The 17,960-nt window shown below is 40.1% G+C and overlaps 1 protein-coding gene across 4 annotated transcripts in view; it reads right to left on the minus strand.

Moving 5' to 3' along the window:
- LOC122558001 (microtubule-associated serine/threonine-protein kinase 4-like) overlaps positions 1-17,960 on the minus strand; it is a 475,290-nt gene that overhangs the window by 267,175 nt on the left and 190,155 nt on the right. For all 4 annotated transcript variants that reach the window (XM_043706362.2, XM_043706358.2, XM_088000634.1 and 1 more), the window contains exon 5: positions 13,709-13,740. In XM_043706362.2, coding sequence (XP_043562297.2) covers positions 13,709-13,740 — 32 coding nt within the window. The remainder of the gene's footprint in view (positions 1-13,708; positions 13,741-17,960) is intronic.

Genomic DNA, 17,960 nt, shown 5'->3' on the forward strand with positions numbered 1-17,960 from the left:
TTCTGCTCCTCTATTCTTCCTGATAAAGTGTATAATCTCTCACTTTTCCACACAATATTCCATCTGCCAAGTCTTTTATCCAATCCTGAAACTATCGCCCATCACAGCATTCTGGGTGTACCTACAGCCCAAGGTATGCAGCAGTTCATGAAGACAATCCAACATCACTTCTCAAAGGCATTTAGGATGAACAAGAAATATTGGACATCGCTGCCAAGGGCTGGCAACGAGGTTGGGGATCTGAGGTTCTGCAAGTAGCAGCAGTCCGTTTCTTGATTAAAAGTCATTGTATTCATTTTACTCAACTTGACTGATCAACACACACTTATCGAGAGACGGTCTTGAATGTTTTTGGAAACTGTGAGAACAAATATTTCTGTGAAAATTGAGAAGTTGTGAATGACTGTTGAACTCTGGCAATTTCCAAATACCAACGCCTAGATTTGAGCTATTCAGTGGTTCATCTAAAGCCACCAAAGAGACAGAGTCTTGAGCTTTAAGAACAGTTTCCTGCCACATAAGTGATTGCAGTTTACAGATTAGTTGTATGTTGAGAGAGAGAGGTCTTTATTTTTACTGTTTTATTGAAATATTGAAGATATTGTAAATATGGTAAAGTGCACCTCCTGTACAGCAAAACTGACAATATCCACATGCACCAGGATCAGATGGTGCCAGTAAATAAGATGATGCTGGCTAAGCCACTGAAGTTCATGTTAATATAATAAATCGATTGTAAACATGCATTTTGACATTTACTGTGACTTGCAAAGTCTTAATATCTCTTCACGTTTGATTCTTTTCACTGTAAGCAGAAGAGGAAAATGGTTCAACTTTGACTTCAGACTGACATCAGTATTTTATTTGCTAACAGTGACACCAGGTGGGGTACATATCACAGATTCCAGTTAGTGAGGTATTCTGTATGGTAGAAAGCCAGATGACACAATTTTTACCATATTTAGGATTATTTGTTCAATACGTTGGTGATAAGCATCTGCTGGACTGTTGGTGAGACTCAGTCTAACTGTATGTTTAATTAATCTACATTCCAGTATGCTAGAATTTAGTGGCATCCTTCCCGATTCAATCCCTGCTCTCAATAGGCTGCTTATAATCTATTTCCTGATGCTGTCAGATCTGAATATTTTCTGCATTTTCTATTTTTATTTCAAATAACGAGCAACTGTATATGCATCTGTATTACTGGTTAGGTACTTAACAAAGAGCAGAAGACAATCTTGCAAATGGCTGTCATCGAACATATCGACAAGACTGATCCCTACTTATACACTGTCTTTCATTACCTCAATGTCCTGGAGTACACCTACAGACAACAAGCATCCTTGGGAATGCACTGTTAAAAAGTGGGAAATGAGGCAGAAAATCTGATCACAGCAAGTTACCACAAGCAACAATGTGATAGAGAGAGCCTGCTTTAGTGGAAAAAAAAAACTGTGGATGCTGTAAATCAGAAACAAAAACCAGAGGTTGCTGGAAAAAACTCATCAGGTCTGGTAGCATCTATGGAGAAAAAGCATAAGAAGGGTCACCAGATTTGAAATGTTTTTCCCTCCACAGATGCTGCCAGACCAACTGAGTTCTTCCAGCAATTTCTGTTTTTGTTTCTGCTTTGGTGATGCTGATTCAAGTGTAAATGTTGCCCAGGACCTTTGGGATAACTCCCCCATCTTCATTAAAGTAGTGCCTCAAGACTTTCTTCCAACAAGGAAGAGTAGACAAGGTATTGGTTTAACATCTCGTCTGAAGAAACAGACCTTTGAAAGTGCAGCACTTTATTGGTTTTGTACTGGGCTGTCTGTCTGGATTACATCCTTACAGTATCTAAGTCAGATCTTGAATCTGTAACCTTATAGAACATAGAAAAATACAGCGCAGTACAGGCCCTTTGGCCCTCGATGTTGCGCTGATCCAAGCCCACCTAACCTACACTAGCTCACTATCCACCATATGCCTATCCAATGCCCATTTAAATGCCCATAAAGAGGGAGGGTCCACCACTGCCACTGGCAGGGCATTCCATGAACTCACGACTCGCTGAGTAAAGAACCTACTCCTAACATCTGTCCTATACCTACCACCCCTTAATTTAAAGCTATGCCCCCTCATAATAGCTGACTCCATACGTGGAAAAAGGTTCTCATGGTCAACCTTATCTAAACCCCTAATCATCTTGTACACCTCTATCAAGTCACCCCTAAACCTTCTTTTCTCCAATGAAAACAGCCCCAAGTGCCTCAGCCTTTCCTCATACGATCTTCCTACCATACCAGGCAACATCCTGGTAAACCTCCTCTGCACCCGTTCCAGTGCCTCCACATCCTTCCTATAGTATGGTGACCAAAACTGCACACAATACTCCAGATGCGGCCGCACCAGAGTCTTATACAACTGCAACATGACCTCAGGGCTCTGGAACTCAATTCCTCTACCAATAAAAGCCAGTACGCCATATGCCTTATTCACAGCACTATTTACCTGGGTGGCAACTTTCAGAGATCTGTGTACATGGACACCAAGATCCCTCTGCTCATCCACACTACCAAGTATCCGACCATTAGCCCAGTACCCCATCTTCTTGTTACTCTTACCAAAGTGAATCACCTCTCACTTACCTACATTGAACTCCATTTGCCACCTTTCTGTCCAGCTCTGCAGCTTATCTATATCCCGCTGTAACCTGCCACATCCTTCCTCACTGTCAACAACTCCACCGACTTTCGTATCATCCACAAACTTGCTCACCCAACCTTCTAGCCCCTCCTCCAGGTCATTTATAAAAATGACAAACAGCAATGGTCCCAAAACAGATCCTTGTGGAACACCGCTAGTGACGGCACTCCAAGATGAACCTTTACCATCAACTACTACCCTCTGTCTTCTTCCAGCCAGCCAATTCCTAATCCAAACCTCCAACTCACCCTCAATGCCATACCTCCGTATTTTTTGCAGTAGCCTACCATGGGGAACCTTATCAAACGCCTTACTAAAATCCATATACACCACTAACTTATAAAATGAGGATGCTACTGATTGAGGAAAGGCTGATATCTTACACAAAAGTGAAACACTGCTGATGCTGGAAATTTGAAATTAAAACACAAAATACTGGGAATACTCAGCAGCTCTGATCGCATCTGTAAAGAAACAGAAGTGTTACCATTTAAGGTCTGTGACCTAGTGAGAATACTGCTGCCTCTAGCTGCATCTCTGAACTTTACCCAAATGTCTAACGTAACAGAATCCAAAGACCAATCTGCCACATAATTCCTCTTCTGACTTGCCATTCTACTTCTGCAGAAGTGCTTATGCCCTGAGGCTTTATTTGAACAGTGTACAGTACTGAGTAAAAGTACTTTATTTTCTCTCCCCAAGGAACAATTTCCATCATTTCAAAAATTCATAAGGCCCCTTAAAAAGCTTGTAATCGGCAACATTATACAATCTTTTACATTATCGTTTATGGGGAGCTGTAAAAGGGAACGTCTGAAATACTGAAATACCATTCAGCATTACAACTTTGTCAGTATTGATAAGTGATTCAACTAATCAAGAAAAATAGGAAAACAAGCAATTAACACGAATAGACCTTCAAAATGAGAAGCATTATTATTAATATGATGAAAAGGCTATATTGTGAGACTGAGTATCTTTTGCCATATAAGAAGTCCTGGCAAGAGTACTATTGTTATCAGAAAGAGAAAATGGTTATAAAAGTGATCAAGGATGCAGAATTGTATGGAGTGAATTAGATATCATTCATTTTGTGAAAGTAAGTTCGTAAAACAGATGGTGTTGTCAAGTTCTTTGTTTGAGTGACAGTATGTTGATTTGTACAGCTGAATTCAGAAAGGGGCATCAATTTTTAATAACACATTTTCATTACATCGTTGACACTATGAATTTCCAAAGGTGTTTTCATGGAAAAGTAAAACAATCAATTCTTAAACCTTCATGTATTTTAAAATAGAATAAAACATTGGCTTATAAATATAACAACCTCATTTCTAACTTGAAAATGAACGAATACTCTGATAGCTTGCTTGACAGTCCAGTACTGATTGCAGAGGCAGGTAAGGATTGAACCTTGAATGCTGTTGAGTTGAGAAGTTCTGTTGAGATGAGGGGAGCATTTGGCCCTTTGTGCTTCTAAGCAAAATGTGTGACAGCAACAAGCCAAGATTTCTCCCTTTGATGACCTATTCTGCTGGACCATGTACAAATGAGTCAGTCAGAACATGAGAGGGACTTCACTGCTCATTTATCTTTCCTCCCCCTGAACGGTGACAGAGTGAGTAAGATGTCACAGAAGGTGGAAATATTTAGATATAACATTCGATTGACCGGCAAACATGAGGTAAACATGAGGTAAACATGACTATTGGGATTAAACTGCTCACTATTCCACGATTGTCCTGTGATGCTAAGGTAACGTCTTTATTTTAAAAGAAGTTCTTAAGCCCCTTGGTTCCATTTTCCTTTCACCTCCAACTGATAAGATTCTTTCTCACAATGATACCATCCCATCAACAACTTCTCTAAATTCCCCTCATCCAATAGACAAGGCAATATCTGAAGGTCTTCCTTGGCCTAGCTCTGAACTAAAATCTTCCCTTAGTTTCCTTCATATCATCTGTACTCAGCTTTTCCAATGATACCTACCACCTGCTCCCATGACATTATGCCCATAAAAATGTTGACAGATTATCTGAATGTTCACGGTTCTCTCTCTCACACAAATTTGTCATTGTCAACTTCTCCTCAAAAACAAAAGGCTTTGGTTGCTCCATCCTTGTAAAGTACTACACAATCTCCATGTTCTCTCTTCTCCAAAATCCTTGAACGTACTGTGGCCTATCACATTTCATCATAGCATCCTGACAGTGCGGAAACAGGTCATTTGGCCCAACAAGTCCACACCACCCTCTGAAGAGTAACCCATCCAGACCCATTCCCCTACTCCTCTACATTTACCCCTAAACTATACATCCATGAACATTATGAACAATTTAGCATGGCCAATTCACTTAACCTGCACATCATTGGACTGTGGGAGGAAACCGCAGCCGACATGAGGAGAATGTTTAAAGTCCACACAGACAGTCACCTGAAGCTGGAATCGAACCCAGGTCTCTGGCACTGTGAGGTTGCAAGGAGAACCACTGAGCACTGTGCCGCCCTCCGGAGTCTATTCTTGAAACCCCTACCATCAATTTCGTAAATGCATGCTGACGAACAGCATGTATCAGTTTTCACATCCTCACTGATGCTCTACCTCACAACCATTTCCTGATGGAGAGAAGGGCATTGATGCAACAGTTGAAGATGTTTCCTAGAACTCCACATCTCAATCCCTCTTATCCAGTCCACAACTGCCAAAGTATGAAACTATCTTTTCAAAGTCAAAAATGCCATCCTATGTGACTATGACAAAGGTAAGTGGTCCTTCCTCAGCCTATCTGTAGCCTTTAACATAACTGACCACAGAATCGTCCTCCAACACCTCTCCATTGTTGTCTAGCTCAATGGAATTGTCCCCATGTGGCTCTATTCTTAGTAATCTAATTGCAAGCAGAAAATCAGCTTTGTTTTCTGCTCTAGCACTGTTACCTCTATTCCCTCCGGAGTCTATCCTTGAAACCCCTGTCTACAATTTCATATCTACATGCTGACCAACCGCACTACCAGTTTTTACATGCTTGCTGGCACTCTAACCCAGTACCACTTCCGGGTGGACAGAAGGTTATTGATGAAATAGTTGAAGATGTTAGGCCTTTGGATCACTTGACCTTCAACATTCACAGCAGTTTTCCTTTGCGTGAAGCAAGCAATGGAAGCAATGGAAAGTTTCTCCCCCTCATTCCCATTGACTCGGTCGTGTTGCTCAGGCTCCTTGATGCCACACTAGGTCGAATACAACCTTGATATCAAGGGCTGTCACACTCACTTCAACTCTGGAATTCAGCCGTGTCCGCATTTCATTCAAGACTGTACTGAGGTCAGGAGCTCAGTGGTCTTGGTGGAACCCAAACTGAGCATCAGTGTACAAGTTATTGTTCAGTAAGTGTTGCTTGATAGCACTGTTGATGATAACTTCCACCACTACTGAGGATCATGAGTATACTGATGGGGTGGTAATTGGCTGGGTTTGGGACTGCCCTGCTTTTGCTTCAGGACATACGTGTGCAGCTTTTCATATTTTATGATCGATGCCAGTATTGGAACATCTTTTCTTTGAAGTTTGCATCACATGTAGACAGGGTGATTAAGATGGCATTTAGCACACTTTCCATCATGGTTCAGACCTTTGAGAATGGAATTGGGACGTCATATTGGGGTTGTACAGGACAGTGATGAGGCCTCTTCTGGAGTACTATGTCCAGTTCTGGTCGCCCTCCTGTTATAGCAAGGATATTACTAGCCTGGAGAGAGTTCAGAAAAGATTTACCAGGATGTAGCCAGGAATGGAAGGTTTCAGTTATAAGGAGACGCTGGATAGGCTGGGACTTTTTCCACTGGAGCATAGGAGGTTGAGATTTATAAATGCTCAAAGTATAGAAATTTATAAAATCAAGAGGGTCATAGATAGGCTGAATGGCAGGTGACTTTTCTCGAGGGTGGGGGGTTTTCAAGAATAGTGGGCATATTTTTAAGATAAGAGGGCAAAGATTTAAAAAAAGAGATGAGGGCAACTTTCTTTTACACAGAGAGTTGATAGTGTGTGGAATGAACTTCCAGAGGAAGTGATGGGTGTGGGTACAGTTACAATGTTTAAAAGGTATTTGGATAAATACATGAATAAGAAATGTTTGGAGGAATATGGGCCAAGCGCAAGCAAGTGGGACTAGTTTAGTTTGGGATTATGGTCAGCATCGACTGAAGGAAACCTTCTAAGACTCTCTCTGAATCAGACTGCTTATCTCAATTCCAACACTGGATGAGCGGAAATCCCCTCCTATTAAAAGCTGGAGAAGCTCTGCCCACATTCCCTGCTATAAACTTCACTCCCAAGCCACCAACACCATCCAGCTGATTGGCAACAATGAGAGGCTGAGCCAGATGTTTGTAACTTTGAAGTCCCAAAGTGAGCTTCCAATGGCATGATGCCTAACTTCAGCTCTCCTTGAACCTGCTTGCTGCTGAAACACCCATACATTACCTTCTGGTCTGACTAATCTTCTGCACTCCCGGATCTGCTCCCATATGCTCCCTCTGCAAAACTGAAATTATCCAAACCTTGGCTGCCTGGAATCTAATTCTTACTAATTGCTATTCACACATCTGTCCTCCACTCACTGAGCCACGTTGGTTCCCAGTTAAGTAATGTCTTTAAAATTTAACTTAAAAAGTTATTCTTCCTGTTTCAAATCCCTCCATGGCCTTGTCCCTCTCTATCTCTAATTGCTTCCAATGCTCAACCCTCCGAGATATCAGCACTCATCTCATTCTGACCTCTTGAGCATCCCTGATTTTAACTTCCTCACCAATGATTGCGGAGATTCTGGAACTCACTTGCTAATTCGCTGCATCTGTTTAGGCACCATAGAAATAAAAGGTGTTGCTTTCATATGGATAATCAGCAGGCTTTACAATTTTAGCAGAATAGCTCCATTGGTCATTTTCATATTGCTGTTTGTTCTGATTTGCTGTGTGCGAATTAGCTATCAACTTTCCTATAGTGTAATATTGGCAACCTTTCAAAAGTACTTTATAGGCTGCAATTGGAGTTAATGAGATTATGAAAGACAAAATAAATATAAATATTGTAGTTCAAATGCTTCTCAAAAAATGGTAATTCACATTATTCACAGTTGTTGTGTATCTACACAGAATTTATATTTTGATACACACACACACACGCACACACACGATCAAGACTGTCAAAGTGGTTTTACTGCATAAAATGTGATGGTCCTTGCCAATATGATGTTGGTCATTCACACTGTGAACTCAGAACTAATGATAAATAAGATAGATAAGACATAATAGAAACCTGTAGTAGGTCATCACTATTATCTACAAAAGCCCATTTCTCATGATCTATGCCCTCCAGTCATACCAGAGATAAAATAAAGTGTCTCAGATGAAAAAAGTTTTGGATCCTTTTCGAATTTCACCAATTAAGGAAAAGGTCAACCATGCACCAAAACAACAAATGACAAAAGTCCTTCTCTTGAAAAACAAAATGCAGCAAAGGTATTCTTTTTCAGGCTTTGTTAACTTACTCTTCCTGAGCATTTATTGGCACAAAAACATGCTGCATGGTATTTTCAGCCATCTTTCCATTCATCCTAGTCTCAGGTATAATACAGCACGCCCATGCGCGCGCACACAGAATTACCAATAACCTAATGCTTCTCATAACAAGGGGACCCCAAAATCATTTCTGGTTTCAACTGATTTCACTAGAATACAAATTTACTGAAAATAACATTCAAATATCAAATACATGACTTTAAGAACAGGCTTAGCCATTGACCCAGTGAATGATATTTGACAGAAAGGGCAAGGAGGAATAACAGAAATAGTTTTGTTTCAATGTAATGTAATCTAAGTATTGAAATAATTGCAAGCTAACATGGCTTAAGGCCATTATAGTGGCCAACTCGCAATGCTGAGGCTTTCCTTTCTAAGCAAAATCACTGCGAATGCAATGGCTATAACTGAGTAAGTCACCCAATATGACTTGTTAATTAAGGTTAGTGTCAGCTTCCATCACCAATGCGGAATAGAGATAAAATGTGTCTGCTGTAATCATTATAGTCAGACGGCCAGTTTTTGAGCTGCAAAGCCCAATCCATTAACGCAGCTTAGCTGACGATCGGCAGGATAAGTCACACCCACATTGTCATCTAATGATTACAATAGTACTTGAACTTGGAATGTAATTTAAGTACCCCAGAGCACGATGAACAGGACATCTTACCAGCACAAAGCAGAGAAATGGAAAAGTTTTGTTGTTTGTGCATTTTGATTGGGAGGGGCAATGCATTTTGAATCTACAACAGGTTTTTGATATTGATTCTCAACTAGGTCTGTAAAATAGATCATAGATTAATAAAACAGTCAGTTGTTTCTGCACCAGCTAAGATTGCTCCAGTCACTATAATCATTGAGGAAAAGCAGTCTCTGTTTCTGAGAAATTGACATCAAACAAGTTGCAACCCAATTTATTTGAACTGATCAAGAGACACTGAAAACACCTGTGTTACACCTATGAAAAATCATAGGATGTTGAGTCTGCAAATTACTGACTCAGAGACATCAGTGCTATCAACTAAGCCAAGCTGACATCATAAAACTAAATGGAATGGTTATTTTACACAGATAAGAAGTATAATACATCATCGAACTGTGTCACAGAACAGTCGGGCCACCGTAGCCCATTACATCAACAGCATAAAACACACCCAAAAAACAATCCTGGAACAGGAATAAGCATTTGAGCTGATCAAGATTGCTGCTTCCACAGGTTAAAGATCTAAGTTATGCCCTCAGAGAACTCCCCTCCCATTCTCCGCAAATCTGATAGAAGCCAACTCTAAGTTGTTAACGAGATGGTCCATTCAAGCCATTCACTTCTGACTGCACTCCACGTTTGTTCCTTTTCTTGTCTTATCAAGCTAGAAAAGGTGGATACAATGATTCTAAGTGTGGTTAAGTGGGAGCAGCAAGGCTCTCATGGATCGCTTATAACACACGGTCCAACTCCTGGGAGAAACAGAATCTTGTGAAATCGATCAATGTCACCTACAATCAATGAAAACCACTAATATTCACTGATGGCCTCCACTTGATTTCATAAATGCTATGCAGCAAGTAAGCCCTGTGAAAGTCACATAATTGAACAAATTATCTGCAATATCAAAGTAGGTTGCATGCTGTAACTTGACATACTATCCATATCAAAAAATGTTCACTTAAATTGTTCTATTGGCAAGTTGAGTTGGCATAACAGGCATGTAATGTACTGTGAACATACTTCTGTACTAAACACAAACTGTATTTTTTAAATAACCTAACCACCTCCAATGTTACATTCAAACTTGACAATTCAGAGGAAGAGTTACCAAGGACAATGCAAACTGGGCACTCAAGCCACAAGAACCCCATTCCTAGGCTTCTATATAAATTAAGTTAAGGCTTCATCTCGAAAATATGTCCAAGAGAAAAACTTGCTCAGGAAATTCTCCTAACTTGGTTCAAACATACGTCAAATGAGGACTGACAAAAAGCAAGGAATGGCCTCGGTGAGATACGTATGGGTCAAACCGTGATAGCAGAAGCTCCTTCTAGTGGCAGAAAAGGTGTTTGACTTCAAAACAAAACAGTTTTTGGGAAGTTCAAAACTGAACTCAACATTAAGGCTGAATGAGATGATATTCCTATCAAAGGTGTTATTCACCACAATATGCAAAGCACATGGAAATAAAGGGTTTTTGGACAGAAAAAGCCTAGAAGACTTCAACAAAATTCATTCAGATCATGCAACTTCATCCAACCATCGCTCCAAACACCAGTAATTTTATCTCCAAGGGCAGACAAAGGAGGAAAAATCTGTAATGTATTTGTGAAAAACATTGGAAAACTCGTTTGTAACTCTATGGTTACACATGATGCAAAGACAGGTTACTTATACAAAAGACTGGACTTTTGTTATGGAGGTGAGTAACGTAGAGCGAGAAATTTTGTCAGCATTAAGGGCCCTGTTACACCTAAATTTTTACATGGAGATATGAGGCAAGATAGAGTTGGGCCCACAAGCAGACTACAGGCAAGTATGGGGGTGCCAAGGCAGGCTGGTTAGAACACCCACCTCAATTCTCCAAGACTTTCTCTCAATAGCTTTAGAAGCTGTTATATTCTTTAACCTTTACCACACTTCCAACTTTGCAATGCCAACACATACATCAGCTCCCAATTTGTTATCCCTGTATGCCACCTCCATGATCACTCACCAAGTATACACGTGGAAGAGACCTCATAAGCCATATGAAGATGGTTAAAGACAACCTTTGAACAGTTTGATAAAAATCTCACTTATATAAACTTGATAATGAAGAAATGCTTCCATTCAAGAAAACTGTCTCTTAAATCCAGAGCTTAATACATCACGGAAACAAATTTTTATTCAGTGCCCACAAAGACAGCTCATCCTTCCATAAGCTCATTAATATTTCAATCAAACTGTTAACTCAAATTGCTGCGAAGGTATATTCTGTTGGACATTTGGCCTAGCAGTCTCAACAAGTTCCGCTATAACACTAGTTATTAAGAAATACCAAAGAGAACTCCATTGAAGCTGTGGAACAGGAATTGATGCATACTGCTATATCAGATGGTCTGTCGATCAAAGTAGTCCAACAGATTCACTTAGTTTTAAAACTATCTGAAATTGTAAGCCTTTTATTCAAGTTTAAAGAACTGAGGATTAAAAAAAGAGAGACCATGATAATTAAATGGACCTTTTCAAGCTTTATGACTGTTTATGCCTATACACCTTGATTAATGATTTCCATGCTGTGGATTAAGCTGTCAGAACAGTCAAAATGGACGTGATTTGAATTTGAAACTAATTTGACATGGCCTTACTGAACTTGTCTTTCCAAATACTGCTCCCTTGCCCATGAAAAAAATTACATTGTTGGGAAAATGAGCAAGACCTCTCCACCTAAGTCCCGTTTGCTACTTTTAAAGGTTATAGGAGCTGTCCCAACTCCGTGAAAATCCAGCCCCAAGTCTCCTTCTTTCTTTCCTCATACCTATTTTCTTCTCCACGCCTCAAATTCCTTAGGAGCACATGACTTCACAGAATTGACCATCGTCATCCATTGATTCAGAATCAAATAAGACACTCACTTCACCTGATATATCTCCAAAACGCCAATTGCCAAAAATGTATCCATCCCCCTCACCATGGGTAAGCTATTTAACATGTTTAACACTGTTTATATGATGAAGCTGCATTGTTAGTTAGTGTGATCATCTTTTCTAATCGAAGAGTTCAATCAACATTCATGCTTGAGCTTGGGCTAAAATTGATCATTTAAGGATCCAGTTCATCTAGAACCTTGCTTAACTTAAATACTGCAATAAATTGCCTTTATGTCTGCAGACTACCCAACATAAATATTCCTAGCAGTCTGAGCTTTTTTGGTAGCTCAGTTTGTGTCTCATTTAGATTAGATTAGATTAGATTACTTTACAGTGTGGAAACAGGCCCTTCGGCCCAACAAGTCCACAGCGACCCGCCGAAGCGTAACCCACCCATACCCCTACATTTACCCCTTACCCAACACTACGGGCAATTTAGCATGGCCAATTCACCTGACCTGCACATCTTTGGACTGTGGGAGGAAACCGGAGCACCCGGAGGAAACCCACGCAGACACGGGGAGAACGTGCAAACTCCACACAGTCAGTCGCCTGAGGCGGGAATTGAACCCGGATCTCTGGCGCTGCGAGGCAGCAGTGCTAACCACTGTGCCACCGTGCCGCCCACTAGGGTTAGGGTTAGGCGATAGGGTTAGGCGATAGGGTGAGGGTGAGGGTGAGGGTGAGGGTGAGGGTGAGGGTGAGGGTGAGGGCGAGGGCTAGGGCTAGGGTTAGGGTTAATCAATCCCTTTCTTCCATAGAGATGGTCACTCTGTGTTACAGTGTCGAAAACAGGGATTTGTATCCACTGCCTCAAGCTTTACATTAGAATCATGTCTGCACAGGTCGCAACAGCTTACAGGTATTTTCCATGAGCAATCATTACAAGAGACCATTTGTAACTCCGCCAATCTCCATTACGCAATGGCAATAGTGCAAAGCAAGAACACCAAAAGCTACTTCACTTCATTCTTCCTCCAATGTTCAATGATTGGTGAGAAATAATTTGAGAGATCAATTTATCCATTTTTTAAAAATAAATAAATGTTTTCAAGATGATGCTGTCAAAGCCAGATTTGTTCTTCACCTCAGTTGTTATGAGAAAGTGGAACAGTCTTGCTCTTTTTTTTTGCTAGTTAACTAATAGTGTATCGCTGACAATTTTTGAGATTAATTTTATTCGCCTTCCTGATTACACCAAGTATGTAAAACTGGCACAGGCCATGAAAAATGCCTTAGTTATCAGGGGTCAGCACAATGAATGCGTGGTTAATAACATTGAATGTACACACAGATGCCACATTATTTTTGCTAATTGGACTGTGGATGTCGTTTTATTAGGTTTTATTTAAAGAAACAGTCATGCAAGTATCTATGAAGTTACATGAAAATACACAGATATGACTAAAGAAATAGGCCATGTAACCAAAACCATCGAAGTTAGATGCCCCTAAGGAAGAATGTGGTTTAACACATATTGCTTATTAAAAAAAAGACTGTAATGATTTAATTGCAACCAACAAGTACAGACTAACCTAACAATGGCTACCTCATCAAGCATTTGCTCCGTAGAACTGTATAAACAAAACATGCATTAACTCCTGAGCCATTCGTACAGCACATTTTGAGACTGCCGTGCAGAGCAATGAGCTCATCACAACAACAAAATAATAGGCTTATTTGCATAATGATGCCACAAAAGGTCAAAGCTTGAACTTTGTAAAATAATGCCTTCAGAAAATTGCAACCATTGCATCCAATTAAATGAAAATATCAAGACCATTTCTGCAGGATGTAACTAATCTCTACTTACAGACTTCCTCTGCGTGGAAGGCTCAATTCTTTCTGTAAAAGAAAAAGAAAGTGGTAATTTAAAGCAGTTATAGCATTACCAGCTCGGTTGTTTTTGACACTGAAGATCAATAAACTAAACTGTTCTGTTTACAATTGAGGCTGTAGTGATTGTAATGAGGTCAGCCAGTTGGATCTCATTGAATAAGAGTTCCCTGATTGGGGCAGTTAACCTGGTCCAATCAGGGAGCCCTGACTGATAGATATAAACAGGAGCGTCAGAGGTTCTATTCACTCTGAGTTGACACTGAGGAAGTTGGACCAGTGTCAAGTACTATATATGTGTAAATAAAGGATAACTCTGTGGCAGCATACCAGCATCTGGGGATTCATTTTCAGAGGGTAACGGCTAGAATCCAATCACAAAATTCAGCATGAGAGTAACATGCTCATTTAGTGTTTTATAAACTGTATACCTTGAGTGTGCAGCTAATGCATGGTTGTCAGCAATATTTTAATCAAACCACTACCCTGTTTCAGTCATGACTTTTACTTCAGTATTTTATGTCAAAACTACTTTGAAGAACCTGCTGACACAGTCCACAGCATCAGCAAATGGAATTTTTAGCTCTCCGTTTGCTTACCTCTCTATATGAGTACATATTAAAGTGAGTGGTCAAAAAAAATCATGCAGCATGAAGTACTTCCCACATTTTTAAAGACTGCATTAATGTAAAAGGCTTCTTATAGTGGTACATTCCAGACTAAGAAATTCCTGGATCTGAACCATTCTCTGACGTACAATGCGCAATCTCAGCTTTAAGCTTGGTAGAGGGCTGTGATTGTAGTAGTTGCTCCATTGGATTGGAAGCAGAGAAAAAAATAACATCTAGGGTGCTGTTTTTTATTGCCATCTAGTGGTTTCTGCTTGAATGTGCACATTGGAGTGATTTTCCAGAAGGTTTTAGATGCTCAGTTGAAAACAAAACAATTTGAAAGCCTAAGGCAGGGAAGGTGAAGCATGCAACTAGCTAAGCTGACCTTGTTGAGAGCCAGCCTAGAGTTAGAAGTCCAAATGACGTCCTCCTGTGCTATGAACAGTCAGTTCAGCCAATCCTTTTCCTTCCACCATGATCAGGCAGAAGACTCTTTGGTTGAAATCAAATGGTGGTTTGTGTTTGGTTGAAACTAAACACAAATCAGCTTCTTCACAAAAGCAGAAGTAGGGAGAGAAATGTAGAGGAGGAAAATAAGGTGAAAAATCTTGAGTCATACCATAATGTATGCATCAGTACGCAATATGCGATCACCAATAAATGCTGGCCCAGCTATCATATCCTCGTCCCATAAGTGATTTTTTAAAAATTGCACTATAGACATACCGATGTATGAAGGGATTCGTTCAATTATCGCACCCACCTAGTCCCTCAAATGTCCGTAAATATAGCCTCGCCTAAGTAAGAGATGCCTTGGGTATGTTTCTTCTACATATGTAAAGAGCATGTTCAGAATTGAACTGCTCTAGTGACTATGTGTATTTTAAAATTTTTATGAATAAAGTATATTTTTTTAAATAAAAACAAACCAATGTGGGAGATAGGCAGAAATACAGGTCAGGAATCCTTTATCTGAAAACCTCAGCACCAACACCAGTTTTCCGATATTTTCAGTTTTGGGCTCTTTAGAAAAAGAGCTTCACTTGGTCCAAATGGACCTGAAACAGACCTAAAAGGTAGTTTTAGCCTGCTTTCAAAAGACCTTCAGTGTGTAGATCTTTTTGGCTTTCAGACATGCAGAGAAAGGACCTGTATACCCACTACCACTAGGGATTCAGTCAGAAATTATATACATGCATCACCAAAAGGTTGTTTCTGAATGCTTCCGTTCAGGGCCATACATCAGTTTATTCTCAAATATCAGGAATGCTGAAATCATCAGGATGTGTACTGGGAAAGATGATTCAAATCAACTGAAATTAGGTGCAGGCAGCTATAAATTAAAAAGATGGATGGCGAAAGAAAGCCATTGTGGAAAGGAAAGAACCTTCATTAATCAAATTTTAAAATTTCCCACAGGCCATTGGAAAATGGACACAAAGATCACACAAGTTTGTAGACTCACGCTGCTGTCACAACAAGCTGTGTCCATACAATTATAGAAAAGCCAGTCTCTGATTTTGTATCGGCATCTCCTTTCAGGTTATCACAGGATCCTTGAACAACATTAGGCAGGGACCTGCCAGAGAATGCATCATGCGGGTGACAGGTGCCACCCTCTTTCATAGAGCAGTAGGGCTCATCCATGTGAACATTACCCCAGAGACCGCAAGATTGCTGTATTTATCAAGCTGTTGGATGCTGCAACGTCATACACTGAACATACAAAAAGGATGCCACTACAGATGTGAATTTCACAATGTAAAATATCTCAATCATTTGGTCTCTCGAACAGTGACCCAATTCTTCCTTTAACAATTCCACTTCAACCTGGTCATCCTCAAAAGACATTCACCATTCTGAATAAAGTACTGAAATCTCAACTTGTCTGCACTCTTTCTCTGTCCAAGTTCGATCTAATGCCTTTGGTTCTACAGTCTGTGGAAATCTCATATAAATAAAAGGAAAGAGATCATGAGCCTGCCTACCATGATATGGTGCCTTCACCACCAATCCATCAGCAACCCTCCCAGAAACCAAATAGCTAATAATCCCCAAGGCAGAGTGAAAGAACAAAATTTAGGTCAATTTAGCAGAACATCGAGATAAAGCAGGGGGAAACAGATACTGTCACTGGTGCATAATCTAGAAACCCAGGCTAATGGGGTCAGATCCCACCATGGCAAATGGTGAAACATAGAAGATAGGAGCAGAGTAGGACATTCAACCCCTCGAAGCTGCTCCGCCATTCATTATGCTCATGACTAATCCTCAAGTTCAATATCATAATCCAGCCCTCCCCCAATAACCCTTGATCCCCTTAGCCACAATAGCTATATCTCCCTCCTTCTTGAAGTACAATGTTTTGACCTCAACCACTTTCTGTGGTACGGAATTCCACTGGCTCGCTACTCTCTGGCTGTAGAGATATCTCATCTCAGTTTGAAAAAGCTTATCTCCCCCAATCGTTAAACTATGACCCCTGGCTCTGGACTCTCCCACCATCAGGAATTATTAATAAAATGAATAACATTATTATTATTATTAATTATTTCTTTGTTTCTTTACTTATTCTATGAAGATAACGCTTAACCTTTTAACTAAGTTTTTGAACCTGCATACCTTTGAACTTAAGATGGTGCAGTGTGTGGCAACATTAAACATTTTCATTATACTCATGTACTTGAGTACACATGATAATAAAATCTAAATCTGACATGCTTCCTGCATCTAACCTGTCTAGTCCTGTTAGAATGTTACAGGCTTATACGAGAGACCCCTCATTCTACTAAAGTTCAGTGAATACAATCCAAACCGACTCAATCTCTCCTCATATGTCTGTCCTACTATCCCAGGAATCAATTTGGGAAATCTTCGCTGTACTCGGAGCGTCCTTCCTCAGGTAAGAAGACCAAAACTGCACACAATTTTCCAGTCATGGCCTCACTAATGTCTTATTTAATTGCAGCAAGACATCCTTGCTCCTGTACTGAAATTTTCTTGCTATGAAGGCAAACATACATTTTGCCTTCTTACTGCCTGCAGCACCTGCATGTTTACTTTCAGCAACTGGTGCACAAAGACACCAAGATCTCAATGAACATATTCCTCTCTCAATTTCATAACAATCTGCCTTCCTATTTTTGCTACCAAAGTGGATAACCCCACACTTACCTGGATTATACTGCATTTGCCATACACATTTGCCTACTCACTCAGCCTGTCCAAACCACACTGCAATATCACTACATCCTCTTCACAGCTCACCCTTTCATCCAGCTTTGTCTCATCTGCAAATTGACATATTACATTTAGTTCCCTTATCTAAATCATGAAAATATTAATTAAACTGAAATTTAATAAAGCTAGAATTAAAACTAGTCCAGTGGAATTCATGAAACCATTATGTTATGTGAACCATTTGGTTCACTAACGTCCTTTAGGAAGGAAATCTGCCATCCATACCCGCTCTGCCCTACATGTGACTACAAACCTCAACAATGTGATGGACTCTTAAATGCTCTCTAAAATGTACTAGCAAGCCACTCAATGGCATGAAACCACGATCAAAGTCTGGTAAAAGGAATGAGTCAGACAGATGACTCTGCATCAACCAAG

The sequence above is a fragment of the Chiloscyllium plagiosum genome, unplaced genomic scaffold (genome assembly GCF_037043375.1).
Source record: "Chiloscyllium plagiosum isolate Xiang-an unplaced genomic scaffold, Cpla_swu_hap1 HiC_scaffold_2, whole genome shotgun sequence".
NCBI lineage: Eukaryota > Metazoa > Chordata > Chondrichthyes > Orectolobiformes > Hemiscylliidae > Chiloscyllium > Chiloscyllium plagiosum.